Here is a 24,200-nt window from a genome sequence, read left to right as displayed (position 1 = left end):
TGCTGCCCCCTCCTCACAATGTCCCATGCATGCTGCCCCCTCCTCACAATGTCCCATGCATGCTGCCCCCTCCTCACAATGTCCCATGCATGCTGCCCCCTCCTCACAATGTCCCATGCATGCTGCTCCCTCCTCACAATGTCCCATGCATGCTGCTCCCTCCTCACAATGTCCCATGCATGCTGCCCCCTCCTCACAATGTCCCATGCATGCTGCCCCCTCCTCACAATGTCCCATGCATGCTGCTCCCTCCTCACAATGTCCCATGCATGCTGCTCCCTCTTCACAATGTCCCATGCATGCTGCCCCCTCTTCACAATGTCCCATGCATGCTGCTCCCTCCTCACAATGTCCCATGCATGCTGCTCCCTCCTCACAATGTCTCATGCATGCTGCTCCCGCCTCACAATGTCCCATGCATGCTGCCCCCTCCTCACAATGTCCCTTGCATGCTGCTCTCTCCTCACAATGTCCCATGCATGCTGCCCCCTCCTCACAATGTCCCATGCATGCTGCTCCCTCCTCACAATGTCCCATGCATGCTGCCCCCTTCTCACAATGTCCCATGCATGCTGTCCCTCTCCATGAGCTCCTAATGCTGCCTTCCTCTTTTCCATAATGAGACCTTCATGTTGCCCCACTCATGCTAAGACCACCACACTAACGCTTATGCTGAGACCCCCCCACACACACTACCCCACTCTTGATATTGACTCCCCTACATTGCTCCACTCCATACTGATCTCACACATGCTGCCCCTTCTTCATAATGAGCTCCCAATGCTGCCCCCCTCTTATTCTGAGTCCTTACACTCCCCCCACCCAATCGATTTTGTCATTGCACTATCCCTCATCCCTTGTCCTCTGTCTCTAGCATTAGCCCCTCTCTCCCACTCCCCCAGCCAGCATCAGCCTCTCTCCCCCAGCATCAGCCTCTATCTTCCCTCAGCATCAGCCTCTCTCCCCCAGTCTCAGCCTTTGCCTCCCCCCAGCCTCAGCCTGCCCCAGTCTCCGCCTCAGCCTCCCTCCAGCCTCCCCCCAGTCTCCGCCTCAGCCTCCCTCCAGTCTCCTCCTCAGCCTCCCTCCAGCCTCCCCCAGTCTCCGCCTCAGCCCCCCTCCAGTCTCAGCCTCCCTCCAGCCTTCCCCCAGTCTCAGCCTCAGTTTCCCTCCAGCCTCCCCCCAGTCTCAGCCTCTACCTCCCCCCAGTCTTAGCCTCTGCCTCCCTCCAGCCTCCCCCCAGTCTAAGCCTCTGCCTCCCTCCAGCCTCCTCCCAGTCTCAGCCTCTGCCTCCCTCCAGCCTCCCCCAGATTCAGCCTCTGCCTCCCTCCAGCCTTCCCCCAGTCTCAGCCTCTGCCTCCCTCCAGCCTCCCCCCAGTCTCAGGCTCTGCCTCCCTCCAGCCTCCCCCAGATTCAGCCTCTGCCTCCCTCCAGCCTTCCCCCAGTCTCAGCCTCTGCCTCCCTCCAGCCTCCCCCCAGTCTCAGGCTCTGCCTCCCTCCAGCCTCCCCCAGATTCAGCCTCTGCCTCCCTCCAGTCTCAGCCTCTGCCTCCCTCCAGCCTCAGCCTCTGCCTCCCTCCAGCCTCCCCCCAGTCTCAGCCTCTGCCTCCCTCCAGCCTCCCTCCAGTCTCAGCCTCAGCCTCCCTCAAGTCTCAGCCTCAGCCTCCCTCCAGTCTCAGCCTCCCTCCAGCCTCCCCCCAGTCTCAGCATCAGCCTCCCTCCAGCCTCCCCCCAGTCTCAGCCTCAGTCTCCCTCCAGCCTCCCCCCAGTCTCAGCCTCCCTCCAGTCTCAGCTTCTGCCTCCCTCCAGCCTCCCCCCAGTCTCAGCCTCCCTCCAGCCTCCCCCCAGTCTCAGCCTCCCTCCAGCCTCCCTCCAGTCTCAGCCTCCCTCCAGTCTCCCTCCAGTCTCAGCCTCCCTCCAGCCTCCTTCCAGTCTCAGCCTCTCTCCAGCCTCCCCCCAGTCTCAGCCTCAGCCCCCCTCCAGCCTCCCCCCAGTCCCAGCCTCTGCCTCCCTCCAGCCTCCCCCCAGTCTCAGCCTCTGCCTCCCTCCAGCCTCCCCCCAGTCTCTGCCTCTGCCTCCCTAAAGCCTCCCCCCAGTCTCTGCCTCTGCCTCCCTCCAGCCTCCCCCCAGTCTCTGCCTCTGCCTCCCTCCAGCCTCCCCCCAGTCTGTTTCTGCCTCCCTCCAGCCTCCCCCCAGTCTCTGCCTCTGCCTCCCTCCAGCCTCCCCCCAGTCTCAGCCTCTGCCTCCCTCCAGCCTCCCCCCAGTCTCTGTCTCTGCCTCCCTCCAGCCTCCCCCCAGTCTCTGTCTCTGCCTCCCTCCAGTCTCTGCCTCTGCCTCCCTCCAGCCTCCCCCCAGTCTCTGCCTCCCTCCAGCCTCCCCCCAGTCTCTGTCTCTGCCTCTGCCTCCCTCCAGCCTCCCCCCAGTCTCTGTCTCTGCCTCTGCCTCCCTCCAGCCTCCCCCCAGTCTCTGCCTCTGCCTCCCTCCAGCCTCCCCCCAGTCTCTGCCTCCCTCCAGCCTCCCCCCAGTCTCTGCCTCTGCCTCCCTCCAGCCTCCCCCCAGTCTCTGCCTCCCTCCAGCCTCCCCCCAGTCTCTGCCTCCCTCCAGCCTCCCCCCAGTCTCTGCCTCTGCCTCCCTCCAGCCTCCCCCAGTCTCTGCCTCCCTCCAGCCTCCCCCCAGTCTCAGCCTCTGCCTCCCTCCAGCCTCCCCACAGTCTCAGCCTCTGCCTCCCCCCCGTCTCAGCCTCTGCCTCCTCCCAGTCTCCCCCCAGTCTCTGCCTCTGCCTCCCTCCAGCCTCCCCCCAGTCTCTGCCTCCCTCCAGTCTCAGCCTCTGCCTCCCTCCAGCCTCCCCCCAGTTTCAGCCGCTGCCTCCCTCCAGTCTCAGCCTCTGCCTCCCTCCAGCCTCCCCCCAGTCTCAGCCTCTGCCTCCCTCCAGTCTCAGCCTCTGCCTCCCTCCAGCCTCCCCCCAGTCTCAGCCTCTGCCTCCCTCCAGTCTCAGCCTCTGCCTCCCTCCAGCCTCCCCCCAGTCTCAGCCTCTGCCTCCCTCCAGCCTCCCCCCAGTCTCAGCCTCTGCCTCCCCCCAGTATCAGCCTTGGCCGCCTCCCCCCCCCCCCCCCCCGCATGCGCAGATCTCCGGTCTGCATAAGAGACACTCCCACGCTCCTTATGAATCCATTTACCTGCTCCAGTGCCCGCCGCCATCTTCCTGGCTCACGTGAGTATCCTCTTCTGACACTGGCTTCCATCACGGCGTCCTCCGCGGCGTCCTGCTGTGCTGTCCTCTGCATGTGACGTCCACACAGCAGTGGACGCAGCACAGAGGAAGGAGCTGATTGGCGCGCGCCTGTGACCCCGGAAGTGCAGGCCCCGGCAGTTCCGGGGCCAATCAGCTCCCTGTGCTCGGCGGCCGCAGAAAAAAAAAAAAAAGTAAAAAAAAAAAAAAAAAATTTTTTTTTTTTTTTTGCTGCCAGAAGGTGCCGCCCCTCACAACCTGCCGCCCTAGGCACCGGACCACGGGTGCCTAATGGTAAATACGGCCCTGTAAAGGGCTAATAGCTGTTTGCCAAAGCCATATTCAGTTCTTTAATGAGTAATTACATTTGAGCAATTTCATCTGATGATTACTGTACTTTTAAAAAAAAAAATGTAATGAATCAATTTTGTTTTCTAGACTTTTCTATAGAAGATCCTAAACTGTTAAGATGGCAAAAGAGGTATGATGTTCTAATTAGCTGGACATTGAAATTAGTTTCATGACTTCTTTGTGCATGTTACAAAGTGAAACAATTGGTGTAAACCTGTCTGAGTTAGATGTCTTATGTCTTTAAACGGATATTTTTGTCTCTTGAGCATCCCAGAGCTATTCAGTCTCCTTACTTTTTGGATTCTAAGAGGGCAGACTCTCCTCCTTGAGTGACAGTTCTGGTGACAAGCAGATCTGCAGTAGTAGTATAACTAAGCTGAGTGCAGGCTCTGCTGTAAGGGTACCGTCTCACTAAATGACGTACCAGCGATTCCGACCACGATATGACCTGGTCAGGATTGCTGGTGCGTCGCAACATGGTCGCTGGTGAGCTGTCAATCAGGCAGATCTCACCAGCGACCAGTGACCAGCCAGCAGCGACTCGTGGAAACGATGCTTCGCTTGGTAACTAAGGTAAATATCGGGTAACTAAGGAAAATGCTTTGCTTGGTTACCCGATATTTACCCTGGTTACCAGCGCACACCGCTTAGCGCTGGCTCCCTGCACTCGTAGCCAGGGTACACATCGGGTTACTAAGCAAAGCGCTTCGCTTAGTTACCCGATGTGTACTCTGGCTACGTGTTCAGGGAGTCAGCACTGGCAGCCTGAGAGCGGCGTACGCTAGTAACCAAGGTAAATATGGGGTAACCAAGCAAAGGGCTTCGCTTGGTTACCCGATGTGTACCTTGGTTACCAGCGTCCACAGCTTCCAGATGCCGGCTCCCTGCTCCCTGCACATTCAGATCGTTGCTCTCTCACTGTCAAACACAGCGATGTGTGCTTCACAGCAGGAGAGCAACAAGCAAAAAATGAACCAACACTGTGTGTAACGATCAGCGATTTTACAGCAGGGGCCAGATCACTGCTCAGTGTCACACACAGCGAGATCGCTGATGAGGTCACTGGTATGTCACAAAACCTGTGACTCGGCAGCGATCCAGCTAGCGATCTCGCTATGTGAGAAGTACCCCTAATACATTCAGCTATCAGTGGTTTGTTCTGCATTCTACACTGTTATCACCATATTATTGTCTTTGGTGCTATTATTCTATAGCTAGAGTCACACGTAGCGACGCAGCAGCGATCACGACTGACGACCTGACCTTATCAGGATCGCTGCTGCCTCGTTACATGGTCGCTGGTGAGCTGTCAAACAGGCAGATCTCACCAGCGACCAGGGACCAGCCCCCAGCCAGCAGCGACGCGTGGAAGCGATGCTTTGCTTGGTAACTAAGGTAAATATTGGGTAACCAAGCAAAATGCTTCGTTGGTTACCCGATATTTACCTTGGTTACCAGCGCACACCGCTTAGCGCTGGCTCCCTGCACTCCTAGCCAGAGTACACATCGGGTTAATAAGCAAACCTTTGCTTATTTACCCGATGTGTACTCTGGCTACGCGTGCAGGGAGCAGGGAGCCGGCACTGGCAGCCTGAGAGCGGCGGATGCTAGTAACTAAGGTAAATATCGGGTAACCAGTGAAGCACTTCGCTTGTTTACCCGGTGTTTACCTTGGTTACAGCTTACCGCAGGCTGCCAGAAGCCGTCTCCCTGCTCGCTTCAGTTCGTCGCTTTCTAGCAACGTCCAAAAAATGACGCAGGACATTCAGCAACGACCGGCGACCTCACAGCAGGGACAGAAAATGGTGACTTAGCAGCAACGTCGTTGTCGCCGTCGCTGTGTGTGACACCACCTTATGTCCTCCTTTTTCTTTATCACTGTTATCACCGTATTTACACATAGAGATAACAGGGAATTTGAACAAGCATACATCTCCAAAAAGTTAAGCTGGTGTCACACTAAACGACAGCGACAACGACGTCGCTGTTACGTCACCATTTTCGGTGACGTAACAGCGACCTTGTAAGTCGCTGTTATGATCGCTGCTTAGCTGTCAAACACAGCAGAAGCAGCGATCATAAGGTCGCTGTGCTACATGTGCAGAGAGCAGGGAGCCGCGCTTAGCACTGGCTCCTTGCTCTCCTGCAGCACACATCGGGTTAATTAACCCGATGTGTGCTGCAGCTACATGTCACAGTGCAGAGAGCAGGGAGCCGCGCGCACTGCTTAGCGCTGGCTCCTTGCTCTCCTTGCTACAGTATACATCGGGTTAATTACCCGATGTGTACTGCAGCCGCATGTGCACAGAGCAGGAGCCGGCACTGGCAGCAAGAGCGGAGGCTGGTAACCAGCGTAAACATCGGGTAACCAGGGAAAGGTCTTCCCTTGGTTACCCGATGTTTACGCTGGTTACAGCTTACCGCAGCTGCCAGTGCCGGCTCCTGATCGCTTCATTTCGTCGCTCTCTCGCTGTCACACACAGCGATGTGTGTGTCACAGCGGGAGAGTGACGACCAAAAAATGAAGCTGGACATTCAGCAACGACCGGCGACCTCACAGCAGGGGCCAGGTCGTTGCTGGATGTCACACACAGCGACAGCGACGGGACGTCGCTGCAACGTCACAGAAAATGGTGACGTAGCAGCGACGTCGTTGTCGTCGTCGTTATGTGTGACACCAGCTTTAGAGCCATGATTAGGAGACCTGTTCTGAAAACAGCTGATGGTGCTGGCCGGTTATTTCACAATATGTATAACAGCAGATTGTCAGATCCTGAGAGGGTTGGGGAAGGAGGAGAGCAGCTAACTGCTGTAGAGAAATCAATAGACTGGAGAGAGCTGACTGGTATGTTAGGAGTTAATGCTTATCTTGGAATGTAAATACATTGCACACATTTGTCCAGTGTCTGGGCAGGCATTAGCAGCCAAGTTCTGTGTAAACTAACTGTGCAATATTAAAGATAAAAACATTTATTGCAGGACAAAGACAGCCGATAAAAATTGCAAATTGTAAATTGCAAACTTGCTTATTTTATGATGATTACTAAAACAATTTATTAACTTGAAAATATCTCTTTGATTATGGAGTACTGTTTGAAATCTTTCTAAATGTTCTTAAAGTTGTCAGCTTTACTGGGATGTTCACCCTGTCTTTAGCTATATTCCATAGGAGTTGTTCTGCCTGGACTTGTGTATACAATTGATGGACAAATAGTTAGAATATAATACACATTTATACAGTTAGGGCCATAAAAATTTGGACAGTGACACAAGTTTTGGCATTTTAGCTGTTTACAAAAACATATTCAAAATAGGCATGTAATCATTATGGGCTTAAAGAGCAGACTCTGCTTTAAGTTGAGGGTATTCACATTCTAATTGTAAGGTATTAGGAATTACAGCTATTTAATATGTAGCTGCTTGTTTTTCAGGGGACCAAAACTAATTGGACAATTATCTCAAAACATTTTAACGAGCTGCATGGGCTATTCCTTCATTAAGTCATCATAAATTAAGCAGGTAAAAAGTCTGGAAATGATTCCAGGTGCGACATTTGCATTTGGAATCTATTGTTGTGAACCTACAATGTGTGGTCAAAGGAGCAGTCAGTGGAAGAGAAACAGAATATCGGTAGGCTGAAAAAAAATAAATCCATCAGAGAGATAGCAGAAATGATAGGATTAGCCAAATCAACAGTTTGGTACATTCTGCTAAAAAAGTGCACACTTGTGAGCATGGGAAGTCAGGAAACTCAAAAAGGCTTGGACGTCCACAGAAGACAACAGTGGTGGATGATCCCAGAATCCTTTCCATGGTGAGGAAAAACCCTTTACAGAATTCACTCAAGTAAAGAACATTCTCCAGAAAGTAGGTGTTTCAGTATCTAAGTCTACCATAAAGAAAAGACTTCATGAGTGCAAATACAGATGGTTCACTACAAATAGCAAGCAAATAATTAGTCTTAAAAATAGAAAGACAGATTAGACTTTGCCCAATAAGATCTAAGAAGCCAGTTCTGGAAAAACAGTCTTTGAACAGATGAAACTAAAGCGGGCTTTACACGCTACGACATCGCTAATGCGGAGTCGTTGGGGTCACGGAATTCGTGACGCACATCCGGCCGCATTAGCGATGCCGTTGCGTGTGACATCGATTAGCGATTTTGCATCGTTGCAAAACAGTGAAAAATCGCTAATCGGCGACACGGGGGTCCATTCCCAATTATCGTTACTTCAGCAGTAACGAGGTTGTTCCTCGTTCCTGCGGCATCACACATCGCTGCGTGTGACGCCGCAGGAGCGAGGAACGTCTCCCTACCTGCCTCCCGGCCGCTATGCGGAAGGAAGGAGGTGGGCGGGATGTTACGTCCCGCTCATCTCCGCCCCTCCGCTGCGATTGGGCGGCGGTTCAGTGACGTCGCTGTGACGCCGCACGGACCGCCCCCTTAGAAAGGAGGCGGTTCGCCGGTCACAGCGACGTCGCCGGACAGGTAAGTATGTGTGACGGCTCTGGGCGATGTTGTGCGCCACGGGCAGCGATATGCCCGTGTCGCGCAACAGATGGGGGCGGGTACTCACACTAGCGATATCGGGACCGATATCGCAGTGTGTAAAGTAACCTTAAGATAAACCTGTATCAGAATGATGGGAAGAAAAAAGTAGGGAGAAAGCTTGGAACAGCTCATGATCCAAAGCACACCTCGTCCTCTGTAAAACATGGTGGAGGCAGTGTGATGGTATGGGCATATGCATGGCTTCCAATTGTAATGGGTTACTAGTGATTATTGAAGATGTGACTGAAGACAGAAGCATCCTGATGAATTCTGAAGTGTACAGAGTTATGTTTTCTGCTCAGATGTAACCAAATGCAGCAAGGTAGATTGGACAGCGCTTCACAGTATAGATGAATAATGACCCAAAACATACCGCAAATGCAACCAAGGAGTTTTTTAAGACAAAAAATTGTAATATTCTGCAATGGCCAAGTCAACCACCAGATCTCAGTCACATCGAGCATGAAATTCATATGCTTAAAGTGAACCATCAGGATTTTCATAAATAAAATAAAGCCAGTGCTATACTGGCAACTAGGATGCTGAATCCAGGCATACCTTCAGTTCTAAGATCTGATATTTTATTACAGTAATATTTGTAAGTAAAGTTCCAGCAATGCACTGCTATTTGATTGACAGGTGCAACACTGGCGGAAGTATGTAAGTCGGGGCTTGCTATTTATGGTCTGATGCAGGATGACAGTCTTCACGAAGATGCTGCCGGAGATAGCGCTATGCACAGGCGTCGACCCTGACACCATCTTAGTGAAGAGTTTTCTGGAATACTTAGAAATGATACTGCGCAGGTGCCGGAATGAACGTCTGTTACAGCAACAGGGGAGGAAGGTCAGGCAGGCAGACAGGGCACGGGAATAGCTAGCAAGACTCGATCCACATATTCCCGCCCCTGTTGCACCTGTCAATCAATAGCAGTACATTGCTGGAACTTTAATTGCACGTATTTCTGAAATAAAGCATCCAATCTCAGACCAAATGATATGCTTACATTCAGCATCCTAGTGCCAGTATAGCACTGTCTTTACTTTATATATGGAAATCTTGATGGTTGGTTTTCTTTAAGGGGCCCTTTGCACACTACGACATCGCAAGCCGATGCTGCGATGATGAGCGCGATAGTCCCCGCCCCCGTCGCAGCTGCAATATTTTGTGATAGCTGCCGTAGCGAATATTATCGCTACTGCAGCTTCACATGCACTCACCTTCCCTGCAACGTCGCTCCGGCCAGCGACCCGCCTCCTTCCTAAGGGGGCGGGTCGTGTGGCGTCACCGCGACGTCACAGGGCAGGCGGCCAATAGAAGCAGAGGGGCGGAGATGAGCGGGACGTAAACATCCCGCCCACCTCTTTCCTTCCGCATTGCAGACGGGACGCAGGTAGGAGATGTTCCTCGCTCCTGCGACTTCATACACAGCGATGTGTGTTGCCGCAGGAACAAGGAACAACATCGTACTGTCGCAGCAGCCAAAATAATGAAAATGACCGACACTACACCGATGATACGATTACGACGCTTTTGTGCTCGGTAATCGTAGTTAAAACGATTTACACACTACAATGTCGAGAGCGACGCCGGATGTGCGTCACTTTCAATTTGACCCCGACGACATCGCACCTGCGATGTCGTAGTGTACAAAGGACTCCAAAGACAAAACTTAAGGCTGAAAGACCCACAAACAAGTAACAACTGAAATCAGCTACAGTAAACGACGGACAACGCATCAAAAAGGAGGAAACCCAGCGTTTGGTGACGTCCATGGTTTCCAGACTTCAGACAGTCATTGTCTCTACAAAGTATTAAAAATGAACATAGTATAGTCAATTTGTCCAATTATTTTTGAGCCCCTAAAATGAGAGGGATTTGTAGAAAAATTGTTGCAGTTCTTAAAGGTTTCACAAGATATTTTTGTTCGACCCCTTTAATTAAACCTTTAAAATTAAATTGAATTAAAAGTCTACACTTCTCAGTTGTTTCACTTTAAATAAGAAATAGTGGCTTCCAGAGCCCAAATCACCAAGATGCGGTCACTGACAAATATTTCTGCACTGTGAACGTTGCTTACCGCAACCCGGGGGGTTTACTCGCTTGCAGCGATGCAGGGTAGCTTAGGCATACACAGGCAACACAGTCTCTCTCAAAAATGCAGCAGTTTATTAGTGCAACATAAACTGCCCTTCCAAAACACAATGAAGCCTCTCCTGGCTTAAAGGAAAATATAACATCCACATACCGTGGGCTTCCAGTCCAATTAAATGTCCATAGTGGATTCTCCACACTCTGGCTCCAGCCAGCGAACACAAGTCACTGTGGTGCTTCCTGCAGCCTCCAGCCCTCTCCAGCTAGGCTGCAGTATTTTCCCCCAGGCCTCACCTGGACTGATTTCCAGGAGTCTCTCTTCAGTCTTGACACAGACTGAGATCTCCAGCACACATCCTCCATGTGCAGCACTCTCAGGCTTCTCTCTGTTTCTAAAACTAACAGTCTCTTAAAACCCAACCGGATACACCCACAGGTGGAGGTATGTGATTCTCCAGCTCTGTCCATCACACTGGTCACAGTTTAAAGGGAACCTAACCCTTAATTACAACCCAAATTCTGTGGAACTAAAAGTCCCACAGTCACACCTTCAGTTTAATATCACAGGGGGATCCTTCTCCACTGCGACCATCCACAACATTGGTGGTCGCTACCTCACAGCACCTAAAGGCCCCGTCACACACAGAGATAAATCTTTGGCAGATCTGTGGTTGCAGTGAAATCATGGACATATTGTTATTGTACACAGCCACAAACCTGGCACTGATTGTCCACAATTTCACTGCAACCACAGATCTGCCACAGATTTATCTCTGTGTGTGACAGGGCCTTTTCTGTACGCCATATTATTGTTCATGGCTTGAATTAGAACTTTAAAAAGCATTGCCCTGCCGGATCTGCATTCTGAAGGTTTGAGTTTTGAGAATTGGTGTTTGAGGAAACTGTTCAGTGAGGTTATCTGCAGTCTACAGTAAGTTTTGCAGAAAAAAATACATTTTGTTTCATCTTTATAAATTGTCCCTGTCTGACGGACAGGGACAGCTGCCCTTACACTGTGACTGGGATGACCAGTAAACATTTTCACATGGGAGTCTTGTGTACATGTCTGAATCTTAACATCACTTCTTTCTAGTTATTAAAACATAAAACCATGAATAGCAAAGGGTAAAATATAATTGGTATGGAACAATTATGAATTCATGAAACGCCTCAGTCTTTGAGACATTTATGCAATGCCATAATTTGCACAGGAATACTAGACATGTTCTAACAATTGAGACCAAATAGTATGATTGATCCAGTATGCTATGCTTCTTTCTCGACATATGAACCACTTCTCCTCCTCTGTATAACCTATTTAACTTATCATTCACTTTAAAGCCAGATTGTTTACTGACGGGTCACATTTTAGCGAGGAGGAAAAGCGAGAGAAGTTAGGCTAAGTTCACATTTCCGCTAAAATCTATCAGTCACAATCCGCTGCTCTTGTAAACAACGGAATCCGTTTAGCGGATTCCGCTGCTCCCATAGACTTGTATGAGCGGCGGATTGTGACTGATGATGCTGCGTTGCACCCTCCGCCCGACTGATCAGTCGTGGAACGACTGACCGCTGGGCGGGGGGAACGCAGCATGTAACGTTTTTTGAGCAGCGAGATCCGTCGGATTTCGCTGCGCATGCTCTCTGGCTCCCTGCACACGTCACCAGCTTTGGTTGGTTACCCGATATTTACCCTGGTTACGGTGCAAGGAGCCAGCGCTAAGCGGTGTAGGCCCGTAACCAAGGTAAATATCGGGTAACCAAGGTAAACATCGGGTGCTTTGCTGTTACCCGATATTTAGGCTGGTTACGTGTGCAGGGAGGCCGACACTTCCCCGCTCGGCCCCGCCCCCTCCCGCACTCCGCACATGTATGTACACACACACACACACACACACACACACACACCTGTCCCCAGCCATGCAGACAAGCACTGCCACTGACACCCTCGTCTGGCCCCGCCCCCTGCTCGGCTCCGCCCCCTCCCGCACTTTGCATGTGCACACACACACATACATACATACATACATGCACATACACACACTCACTCACACATACACTCACCTGTCCCCAGCCATGCAGACCGCAGCACTTCTACTGACATCCTCAGCGCCTGGCCCCGCCCCCCGCTCGGGTCCGCCCCCTCCCGCACTTTGCATGTGCACACACATACATACATACATACATACATACATACATACATACATACATGCACATACACACACTCACTCACTCACAGATACACTCACCTGTCCCCAGCCATGCAGACCGCAGCACTTCCACTGACATCCTCAGCGCCTGGCCCCGCCCCCCGCTCGGCTCTGCCCCCGAACTCTGCCCCCCGCACACAACGGAATCCGACAAAGAATTCTGTTCTTTGTCATCCGTTGTACAGCGTTGAACAGCGCATCAGTCACATGCGTCAAGCGACGCATGTGACTGATACAAATCAACGGAAATGTGAACTTAGCCTTAAAAGACGCACACAGACTTTGCAGCGGCTTCTTACAAGTGTTCCCTTTTTTTTCACAATCTCCTCCATGCTGCTGCTTCTGAACATTTGCCACATAAAGATTGAAGACCAGGAATCTTTCATGTCTGTATATGCAGTGTATGGAAGACACCATAACAGCTAGTCACTACCCACTGGCTCAGAGACGACTGAAAATTAGACAGAGCCTGTAGAGGGGATACTGGAGAAAAAATGTACATATCAAGTTACCGTATTTTCCGGTTTGTAAGACACACTTTTTCCTCCAAAAACTGGGGGGGGGGGGGGTGGGAGTGGGGGTGCATCTTACAAACCGCATATTGCTTACCGGGGCAGCAGTGGTGACACAGGGTCAGCGATATGGAGGGCTCCGAGGGGGTGTTACTGCAGTGGAGCAGCTCAGGAAGGTCAGTGTGTGGCAGTGGAGCAGCTCAGGAAGGTCAGTGTGTGGCAGTGGAGAGTCGGCAATACTGCGGGCTTGTGGGATGTCACAGCGGTGGGCGCCATTGATCTGCTGGTGGGTTTGGAGGAAGGGGTGTCGTGGCTCAAGAGGGTCAGTGTGCGGCAGCGGAGTGTCGGCAATACTGTGGAGTGTTGCAGTGGCGGGCGCCATTTATCTGCAGGCTGCTTTGAATCGCCGGTGGTTGACACGATGAATTTCAAGAAAATAGCCGCGGAGGCCAATCTGCACACACGCCACCTCCGCAACCATTTTCTTGAAGTACATCTCGTCAACGACCGGCAATTCAATGGAGCTGCAGTCCGCCGGCAGATCAATGGTGCTCGCCACCGCAACACTCTACGAGCCCGCAGTATCGCCAACTCTTTGCTGCTGCATACTGACTGTCTTGAGCTGGGACACCCCCCCCCCCCCTTGGGCCTGCTGGCAGATCAATGGCGCCCGCCGCCATAACACCCCCACGAGCCAACAGTATCGCCGAACCTCTGCACACTGACCCTCTTGAGCCGCAACACCCCCTCCTTCGAGCCCGGCTTCACCAACCCTCCTGAGCCGCGACACCCCCTCTTCCGAGCCTGCCTCATCGATGACCCTGCCTCCTGTGACCTTCCTGAGCCACTCCACCACCGCCGCTCACCCTTGGAGAGCTAATCTAAGAGGCATTAGGTCAGACCCTCATTTTAACAGTAAAAATTATTTCCTATTTTCCTTCTTCAAATTTGAGGTGTGTCTTATAAAATGAGAAATATGGTATATAATGGCCAGAAATAGTGTTATTCTTCCTGTACACCCATTAGAGCTTATGGTGAACAGTCATCTTAAACAACAAGACACTTTAAGTAGTCCTCTACAAAAAAAGTGATTATATGTACATATTTGTATGGCATGATAACTAATGCTGCATAATATGTGATATTGCTAGTTATATATCAATCTCGATTTACACTCTACCATGTAGTTTGTTCTCTGGTTTAGTTCAGGTTACTAATAGATTAAAGCTCTGTGTAGAGATCCGTTCTGGATGACCCTACATGGTGCCCAGTCCTGTGACTAGTCTTACACAATAGGTATCAGTCACTTGATCCGTAATGTATGACTTTGTTGTTCCAGATCCATTCTGGGATGACTGTTTTTTCTATTGAGTTGAAAAGAGAAATGTCACAAAAATTTTGCAATAGCACATGATGTTCTGGCCAGGTAAAGGCTGTACAAATTCCAGCGTAAGATTCAAATGCTTCATTTGATAGTTGACGTTGCAGAGCTATTATATTATGTGTATTATGTGTTGTAAAAATATCTTCCCTCACATAAATACTCAAAATATCACAGGTCTGCAAGGGTAAAATTGAAAAGATTTTTAAATACTTTCGATGGCTGAACTCCATAAATATATTGAAAAAATTCCATCAAGTACAGTTTTTTTTTTTATAAACACTGACTCCATAGGTTTTTTCTTGAACCATACTTTGACCCCTTTGCTACCTTTGGAGGATGATTTGGGGGTCATTAGGTTGGTTAGAAGTATTTCACTGCTCGAATTAAATGATTTATTCAGTAACTTGGACCTTCAGAAATATTCTGCATAACTTTTAGGCTCCCTTTAGGCTCATGGAAAAATGTAACATTGAGTACAATGTAAGCGAGTGGAGACTCTTTATTGATTCATCCAAAAAAGTCTGAAAGCTGCTACTGCACAATGGCAGCAAGTATGCTTCAGTGCCTGTATGGTATTCTGTGCACTTGAAGGAAAGCCATGAGAATTTAGACTTTATTCTCAAGAAACTTAACTACGAGGATCAAGCATGGTCAGTATGTGGGGATGTGAATGTTATCTCTTTGCTCTTTGGGCAGCAAAGAGGATACACAAAATGACCATGCTTTTTGTGTGACTAGACAGCCATCACTGAAGCCAGAAAAGTTGGGTAACGAGAACATCTTTGCAACCTGGACTCAACAACATATTTGCGAAAAGTTTGCTTGATGCCAATAAAGTTCTTCTGTCATCACTCCACATTAAGCTTGGACTGATCAAGCAGATTCTGAAAGCTCAACTAAAAGAATGAAAGACTTAAACCATTTTTGTGGGTCTGGATATTTGGAAGCTCAAGAAGGACGATGTGTTTGAAACAAAAATGAAATCTGTTGAGAAAAGGGCTTGGTAATCTTTTAAAGAAGTTGTGAAGAAATTTCTAGTTAACAACAAAGATCCAAAATTTAAGCCCATTGTGGAGAACATGCAGAAAGTTTCAAAGCCTTGTGTTGTCTGATGAATTTTAAGTTGTATTTTTTACATCTGGACTACTTTCCCAAAAATCTTGGTGCTGATAGTGAAGTGCAACAAGAAAGGTTTCATCAGGATATCAAGGAGACAAGAATATCAAGGGGGCACGGACAGCACTGGGCGGAGCACACAGCACAGAGGGGCACAAATCACTGGGGGGGTACACAGCACTTGGGGGGCACAGTACTGGGGGCATGTACAGTACTGTGGACGGTAGGGTTGCTACATCTCTTGTGGGACGGGAGCGCATTACGCACTTCCTCGCCCACAAAGTACGTCCTGAAGACGCATGTTGAGGACCTACTCTTTTAGTAGTAAATACTGCGTGTACATGCTCGCTGCGCACGTTGGGGTTTAAAGGTACGGAAGCCGGCAAGACATGGCTGCTGCCTGACCACTGCGGTCCCCGGGAATATCTTGAGAGGGGCGTAGTAAAGGTAATTTCGGGCTGCAAGTAGCCTATAAGCTGGAAGCTCCTCATCCCTGATTGAAAGCATAACTGCCATTTTAATTTTTATTTATTAAATTCATAGTGCACATGAAAACGAGCAACTTTGTAATTTATTTTATTAGTTAAATTTGCTTCTTTCTCTGCCAGAATTGATCAGTCATGATAACAATTCTGATGTAAAATCTGTATTCAGTGAAGACTTTCACATTACAGAGATAGATGGCAGTTGCTACACTTTAACATTCTTGTTGACTATGATGATGTGCAGATTTTGCTATTCAGACAAAAACTAGATTATATTTATCATAGACAACTGGTTTAAGGGTACATGCACATGATCAGGACCCACTGCATCCTGGACGCGGCGGGTCCTGACCTGCAGAGTCGGGAGTCTCCTCTGTGGGAGACCGCAGGAGACCGCAGCTGCTTGTACCCACGATCAGGGTTCAGTGCGCTGCGGTCTCTCGCTTGTGTTCTCCCTACGGAGGACGCTTGCGACTCCACAGCAAACAATTGACATGCTGCGGCTCGGAAAGTCACATCGCAGGTCAATGTTTGCTGTGGAATAAACAAGCACAGTGGGCATAAGATTTCTAGAAATCCCATCCACTGTGCTTGTACTGTACAACGCAGCATTTTGGATACAGCTGAAGCATGCTACATCTAAAATGCTGTGAAAATTGATTGTGGTCACGTACGCTAAAGGCTGCTTTACACCAGACAATCTATCGTGCAATAGATCGTCGGGGTCACAGTTTTTGTGACGCACATCCGGCATCGCTGGCGATGCCGGCCTGTGTGACACCTCCTAGCGGCGCAGTATCGCTCACAAATCGTGAGTCGGGTACTGCTCGCTAGGTTCCATAATATCGTTTAATTTAGTTGACCATCGTTTCCGTGGTAGCACACGCCGCTCCGTGTGACACCACGGGAACGATGAGCAGCTCACCTGCCTCCCGCGGCCGCCGCCGGCTCTATGTGGAAGGAAGGAGGTGGGCGGGATGTTTACGTCCCGCTCCTCTCCGCCCCTCCGCTTCTATTGGCCGGCGGCCGTGTGACGTCGCTGTGACGCCGAACGTCCCTCCCACTCCAGGAAGTGGACGTTCACCACCCACAGCGAGGTCGCACGAGAGGTAAGTATGTGTGACGGGGGTTATTGACTTTGTGCGACACGGACAGCGATTTGCCCGTGACGCAAAAAGGACGGGGGCGGGTACGATCGATTGTGAAATCGCACAATCGGTCGTACCGTGTAAAGCAGCCTTAAGGATTTGTCCATATAGGACACAAATTCAGTGGAAAAATTCTGTCATGGGTTTTGCCATATCATACCTGTAGCAAAACTCACGAGTATGCTATTGCTGCAGATTTTGCTGGAAATTTTCCTTGAGTTTCACCCTTTGCTTAGTACTGTAAATAATTAAATCCACACCACAGGTAAATTTAATTACAAATTTCGTAGAGTTTTTTTTTATACAGCATGTGTATAAAAGTTGGTACAGGTAAAAATCAGTATGCTCACCTTCCTAATCTTCTGTTGCACCTGTGGTAACACTAACCCGGTCTCCAGCATTGATGCCTCATGTATAGACACATTAGCAGCCATTCATAATATAGAGAAACAGGTGGGGAACCACACTAAAGTTTCTACCAAAGCAGTCACTACGACTTTCACCCTCCGACACCCCCCTCTCCCCTGCCCCCCAATCCCACACCCCAGGATCTGGTACAGAACCTCCTGTGATCTATGCTTGCAGTGGAATTGTCATCATTTCCCTATCTTAGAACTTCTGTGTTCTGTGACTGGCTGCATGAAACACCCATATCGTCCTGCGGTGGTCTGTCCCGTCCCTGATCCATACTGCTGCCTGCCAGTGCCTGTGTACACCTCACAGGTTCTGCCCAAAGAGTGTGTGCATGACCACGCCCCTTTCCTTAAAGGGCCAGTGTACCCTAACCTGATAGTGCCCCTCAGGTCAGCTGTGAGGTTGCAGGTACTTAACGCATCTTTTCCCTAAGGGAGGTGCCTGAACAAAAAGTTAGTTATGTTGCTAGTTCTCAGGTCCTCAGTGCTGTTGCCACTGCTGATATTGTGTTTCTTACTGCTGCTGATTTGTACCTCTGTTGCCGTGTACTCCTTTTTTACTGCTGCTATGACCACCTATGCCGACTGGCTGCTACGATACAAGCTGCCTCAAGTATCCATGCCGGTTGCTGCTGCCATATCCATCCATCCATCGTGGACAGATCCACTACTCTGCCTGCTGCTGCAGCTGCTTCTGTCAGAGACTGTGCTGTGTCCATGGCACCAGTTGCCGGGGTACTGCAGATACCCTAGGGCTTCCCTCTGCTGGCTGCTTAACAGTGCATGTACCTGCTGTTATCTTCGGTGGCAGTAGTGAAGACGCGGGGGCCGGTCCAGTTTGCTTCCCCAGCCAAGTGAACGGTACCTTTGGTCCAGTGGACCCACTAATACAAGCAAGCACAACACTGCAGATCAGGTCACTAGAATGGTGCTCATCAGAACAACCTCCAATGAAGTTTTTGTTCATGGGCCTGCCTGTGTTCGATTCACAGAGTGCCTCCGAGTATTTTCACAGAATAAAACCCCCTGGTCAAAATCATATTTATGTGGTACATCCCGTTTAAAGGTATGCCAAAGAAAAATAAATTCAGTGAAAAAAAAGTTGCTCTGTATTTTGCCATTAATCTGTAGCAAATTCTGAATTGACACCTACACTTATTGGAAGGTACCATAAGCATACAAAAAATAACCATAAAAACATAAGTTTAACCAAGAGCTGAATACATAAAAATAGAATAAATAATGTATTTTTATTAAAAGTACTAAATTGCTGGACATGATTTGCATTAAAAAAAACACACACATGAACTGAGAAAAGTAATTTTCCATTTAAATTTATTGAATATCAGCTAATGAAAATCAGACATTGCTTTTGAATTGTGCTCCAAGAGGAAAATGGGAAAAAAAATAATGAAAATGGCATGGACAAAAAAATATGGAATCCCCAGAAAACATGGAAAATAATTTGACTATAAGGATATGTTATACTAAGGTGTGTCTTTATTATTAACATCACAGGTGTCTACAAACTTGTAATCAGTCAGTCTGCCTATTTATAAGATGAAAAGTACAGTGGTACCTTGCTTAATGAGAACAATCCGTTCTGGGACTGTGCTTGTTAATCAAGGTACTCGTTCAGCAGAGCAAGATTTCCCATAGGAAATCATTGCAATGCTGACGATCTGTTCCACAACTTCTAAAATGTCCCATCCTGGTCCCCTGTTCTATCATTCCACACATGCACAAACTCACACAAACTCACATGCACACACATATATATATGCTCACCTTACCTTCCGTTCCATCGCCGGTCTGCTGGGACTTGCTGTTCTCTGGTACGGGGCGGGGCTGTGTAACGCGTTACCATAACAACGAGGTAGGAAGTTCCCGGCCAGAGCGCTGACGTCAAAGGCAGAGCCGCTTGCCTCTGATTGGCCAGCGCTCTGCCTTTCATTAGCGGTGATAGGAAGTTCCTCCCTCGTCGCTATGGATGCAGAGACACAGCGTGGACTGGAGCGCAGCGGCGCACTACAGCACCCAGGAGGCCGGCGATGAAACGAAAGGTAAACATATTATGTTATATGCTCACCTTACCTTCCGTTCCATCGCAGGCCTCCTGGGTCTTGTAGTTCGCTGCGAGGACGTCGCGATGTACCCGGGAACTACAAGAACCATGAGACTGGCGGTGGAACGGAAGGTAAGGTGAGCATAATACTGTATGTGTGCGCGTGCGTGTGTGTTTGTGAGTACATGTGTGTGTTTGTGTGGACTGCAAGTGCGGGTCAGAGTGTGGTGGATGGACGAAACCGGAAGTGTGTGCGGTGAGAATTTCGCTTGTCCAGCAAAGCTTTCTCGTAAAGCGGGTTATAAATTTACAGAAAGCTTTCCTTGTTAAGCGAAATTCTCGTTAAGAGGGTTACTCGTTAAGCGAGGTACCACTGTAATCACTTTGCCGTTTGGTATCAAAGTGTGTACTCAACTGAACATGAACCAAAGAAAGCTGAGGAGAAAATTGTCTTGGGAGATTAGAAAGAACATTAGACACAAACATGTGGAAGATAAAAGCTATAAGGCCATCTCTCAACAGCTTGATGTTCCTGTTACTGAGACTATAGCTAACCTTCATGGATGTGGCGCAAGAGGAAAATTGATGATAAATTGAAGAGACTGATAATTTGATTTTGTAGCCAAAGAACCCAGAGCAACTTACAAAGAGGTTAGATGTTAACTCCAAGATCAAGGTACTTTAGTGTCATATTGCACCATGTGTCGCTGTTTTTGTCAAAGTGGACTTTATGGAAAATGGCTGAGGAGGAAATCACTGTTGAAAGAAAATCCTAAAAAAGCTAGACTGGAATTTGTCAAAATACACAAAGTTTCTGGGGGAATGTCCTTTAAACAGATGAGCCGAAACTGGAGCTCTTTGGTCTCTTTGGTAAGTTATATCTGTGGAGATATGAGGGTCAGTGGATGCACTTGTCCATTGGCCTGGCTGTCTTCAGAAAGACAGCATGGACCAGGGCTCATTGCACTGAACGCTCACACTCCTTCACTATGGGCAAAACACTGCTCAGACAACACAGGGTGAGTGAGCCACACATTGGTAAGACTTTATTGATTCACCAACAGGCAAAAACATTGCCCATTCCCAGAAAAAAAAAACACAAAATGGTACAAGCAACAGTCTCACCCTTCTGCTGGCCCGCCAGGAATTAGAGGCTTCCAAAGCCACCTATCCTGGTCCAGCATCACCCCACTTTCGGTGGTCACTCACTGAGAAAAGATATCGGCAAGCTTAGGAAGCAGTTCTGTGAACTTTCAGCTGGAAACTTGGATTCTAAACTGAAATCCTGTAGAATATTTGAAGTGAAGCAGTTGTGTTTCCTCAGTCGGACTCAAAGCTCCTCAATGAGATTATGTAGAATACTTCTTTCTGTGAAGCAGTTCAGTGATTCCCCCAGCTGGAACCGAAGCTCCTCAGCTGGGGGGTCATACAGAGTCTAACTTGGTGACATAAGCAAGGTTTTTTTTATATCACTCAGTTCTCTTAGAGGATTGGTGGAGATGGCTGCGCTCTCATTGGTCGCAAGTTCAATCCGACTGCATAATTTTACTCTGAACTGTGAAGTCACAAGGGTTGAGGCAATACACATTTATAGACAACTAGAAGGTGGCCCGATTCTAACGCATCGGGTATTCTAGAATTTATTGTGTAGTTAATGTATGATTTGTGTTTATATAAATATATATATATATATATATATGAGAGATGTTGTTGTGTGCAGGTACCAAGTGTTTGTGTAGGGCGCTGTAAATGTTCTGGGTGTTGACTGGGTGTGGTGGTGTGTGAGAGCGGTGTTGTATGTGTATTGCGTTGTGTGTGTTGCGTTGTTTGTGGAGCGCTGTGTGTGTTGCGCGGTTTGTGTGGGTGTGGGTATGTTTTGGGGGAGGTATGTTTTGTGCAGTGTGTGTGTGTGTGTGTGTGTGTGTGTTGGAGGAGTAGTCCTGGGGAGAGAGGAGTATAATAGTAAGAGTAGTCCTGGGGAGAGAGGAATATAATAGAGAGAGTAGTATAATAGGAGGAGTAGTCCTGGGGGGAGAGGAGTATAATAGGAGGAGGCGTCCTGGGGGAGAGGAGGATAATAGTAAGAGTAGTCCTGGGGGAGAGGAGTATAATAGGAGGAGTAGTCCTGGAGGGAGAGGAGGATAATAGGAGGAGGAGTCCTGGAGGGAGGAGGATGATAATAGGAGGAGTAGTCCTGGAGGGAGAGGAGGATAATAGGAGGAGTAGTCCTGGGGGGAGAGGAGAATAATAAGAGGAGTAGTCCTGGGGGGAGAGGAGAATAATAGGAGGAGTAGTCCTGGAGGGAGAGGAGGATAATAGGAGGAGTAGTCCTGGAGGGAGAGGAGTATAATAGGAGTAGTAGTCCTGGAGGAAGAGGAGTATAATAGGAGGAGTAGTCCTGGAGGGAGAGGAGAATAGGAGGAGTAGTCCTAGAGGGAGAGGAGTATAATAGTAAGAGTAGTCCTGAGGGAGAGGAGTATAATAGGAGGAGTAGTCCTGGAGGGAGAGGAGGATAATAGGAGGAGTAGTCCTGGGGGGAGAGGAGTATAATAGGGGGAGAGCAGGATAATAGGAGGAGTAGTCCTGGGGAGAGAGGAGGATAATAGGAGGAGTAGTCCTTGGGGGAGAGGAGTATAATAAAAGGAGTAGTCCTGGGGAGAGAGTAGGATAATAGGAAGAGTAATCCTGGGGGGAGAGGAGGATAATAGTAGAAGTCCTGGAGGTGAGGAGTATAATAGGAGGAGTAGTCCTGGGGAGAGAGGAGGATAATAGGAGGAGTAGTCCTGGGGAGAGAGGAGGATAAAAGGAGGAGTAGTCCTGGGGGGAGAGGAGTATAATAGCAGGAGTAGTCCTGGGGGGAGAGGAGTATAATAGGAGGAGTAGTCCTGGAGGGAGAGGAGTATAATAGGAGGAGTAGTCCGGGGGAGAGAGGAGTATAATAGGAGGAGTAGGCCTGGGGGAAGAGGAGGATAATAGGAGGAGTAGTCCTGGAGGGAGAGGAGGATAATAGGAGGAGTAGTCCTGGGGGGAGAGGAGGATAATAGAAGGAGTAGTCCTGGGGGGAGAGGAGGATAATAGGAAGAGTAGTCCTGGGGGAGAGGAGTATAATAGGAGGAGTAGTCCTGGGAGGATAGGAGTCTAATATTAGGCCTATATAGGTAAGGATGGTTGACCTTAGGGAGATCAACATCCAGCACCGCGGAGCACCATCATGTGTTTTCTCAACGCAGTGATTCTAGAGCAATGCCCCCTGGGAAATATGCAAAACAAGGAAGCCACGGAGACACTGTCACATGTTTCTCAACGCTGGCAGGTAACTAGCCAGGACTTTCACCGGGAAGTAAAAACCACGAGAAGGGCAGTCCCCAGTCAAGGAAACCACCTACACCAAAACATGGTATCCATCCACAGACAGCTGTTTCGGGGTATTTGCCCCTCATCAGTGTGGAGTAGGAAACTGGCTAGTGGGAGCAATGCCTAGTAGAAGACTATATAGGTAAGGATGGTTGACCTTAGGGAGATCAACATCCAGCACCGCGGAGCACCATCACGTATTTTCTCAATGCAGTGATTCTAGAGCAATGCCCCCTGGGAATATGCAAAAGAAGGAAGCCGTGGAGACACCATCACATGTTTCTCAATGCTGGCAGGTAACTAGCATAGCACGGGACACATGTGTACCATGGTTACCAGCGTACGCTGGCAACCCCAGCAACGCGAGGGTATGTCTCGGCTGGGTTGCCGGTGTGGGCTCCCGGGGGTGCAGCACTCACCTGGGAGTCGGCGCTCCATGTGGGTTCGGGAAATGCGTGCGGGGGCGGGGCCAGGCTGAGCGTCCAATGCGTGAGGAAGTGGGGCCTGGCCAAGTGGCCAATCCGTGCGGGGGGCGGGGCCAGGCCAAGCCCAGCGGCCAATGCGTCGGTTGTCACTGTAATGACGTCATTTTGGAGCAAGACAGACAGATAAACAGACAGAATAAGGCATACATATATATATATATAAGGCTTGAGTCTGGGCAGAGACAATGATCTAACAAACAATAGAACCCATACGTCTGGCCTAATTAAGAACTGTTCAGCCCCACACAAATAGCCAAAAGCTGAGTCATCACAATATCGGCTCTATGTTCACAGATGACAAAATGAAGGATACAATCAAAATAAAATTTAACTTACTGTAAAAAATGGAGAAGGCTTGATTATTTTTAAGGGCTGTTTTGCTGCATCTTCCACAGGATTTTTTTAATATATAGTGTGACGTAGCGACCACCAACGTGGTAAATGGTCGCTATATGTCACAGTGGAGAAGGTATCTGCGATATCTAGACGAAAAAGGTTGCTATGGGACTTGTAGTCCACAAAGGCTTCTTGCTACACATAAGGGTCAGGTTCCCTTTAATAATCCCAAGGTGCTCTGTAGGGCTGAGATTCACAGACCTCCACCTGTGGGTGTGGCTCGAGGGGTTAAAACAATCCAGTCTCAGAACCTGGGTGGAGTGTGTCTAGGGCAGTCTGGATAGAGACTAGCTCTAGACTTCCAGCGTGTGTGTGCTGGGAGAGAGAGAGCAGAGCCGAGAGCTCTGCATGGAGCAACTTGTGTGGAGGCTGAGCACAGGGCTCCGATATTAAGTCTGAGCCGAGACTGA

The 24,200-nt window shown here is 49.2% G+C and overlaps 1 protein-coding gene across 1 annotated transcript in view; it reads left to right on the top strand.

Annotated features, from left to right (window-relative positions):
• Positions 1–24,200, top strand: part of ASL (argininosuccinate lyase) — an 82,220-nt gene that overhangs the window by 8,273 nt on the left and 49,747 nt on the right. Inside the window, exon 2 of the mRNA XM_075336314.1 lies at positions 3,664–3,706. Coding sequence (XP_075192429.1) covers positions 3,695–3,706 — 12 coding nt within the window. The 5' untranslated portion in view covers positions 3,664–3,694. The remainder of the gene's footprint in view (positions 1–3,663; positions 3,707–24,200) is intronic.

This window comes from Anomaloglossus baeobatrachus, chromosome 2 (assembly GCF_048569485.1).
Source record: "Anomaloglossus baeobatrachus isolate aAnoBae1 chromosome 2, aAnoBae1.hap1, whole genome shotgun sequence".
Classification (NCBI taxonomy): Eukaryota; Metazoa; Chordata; class Amphibia; order Anura; family Aromobatidae; genus Anomaloglossus; species Anomaloglossus baeobatrachus.
The sequence above is the reverse complement of the archived record's forward strand: the minus strand, read 5'-3'. Positions and strand labels throughout refer to the sequence as shown.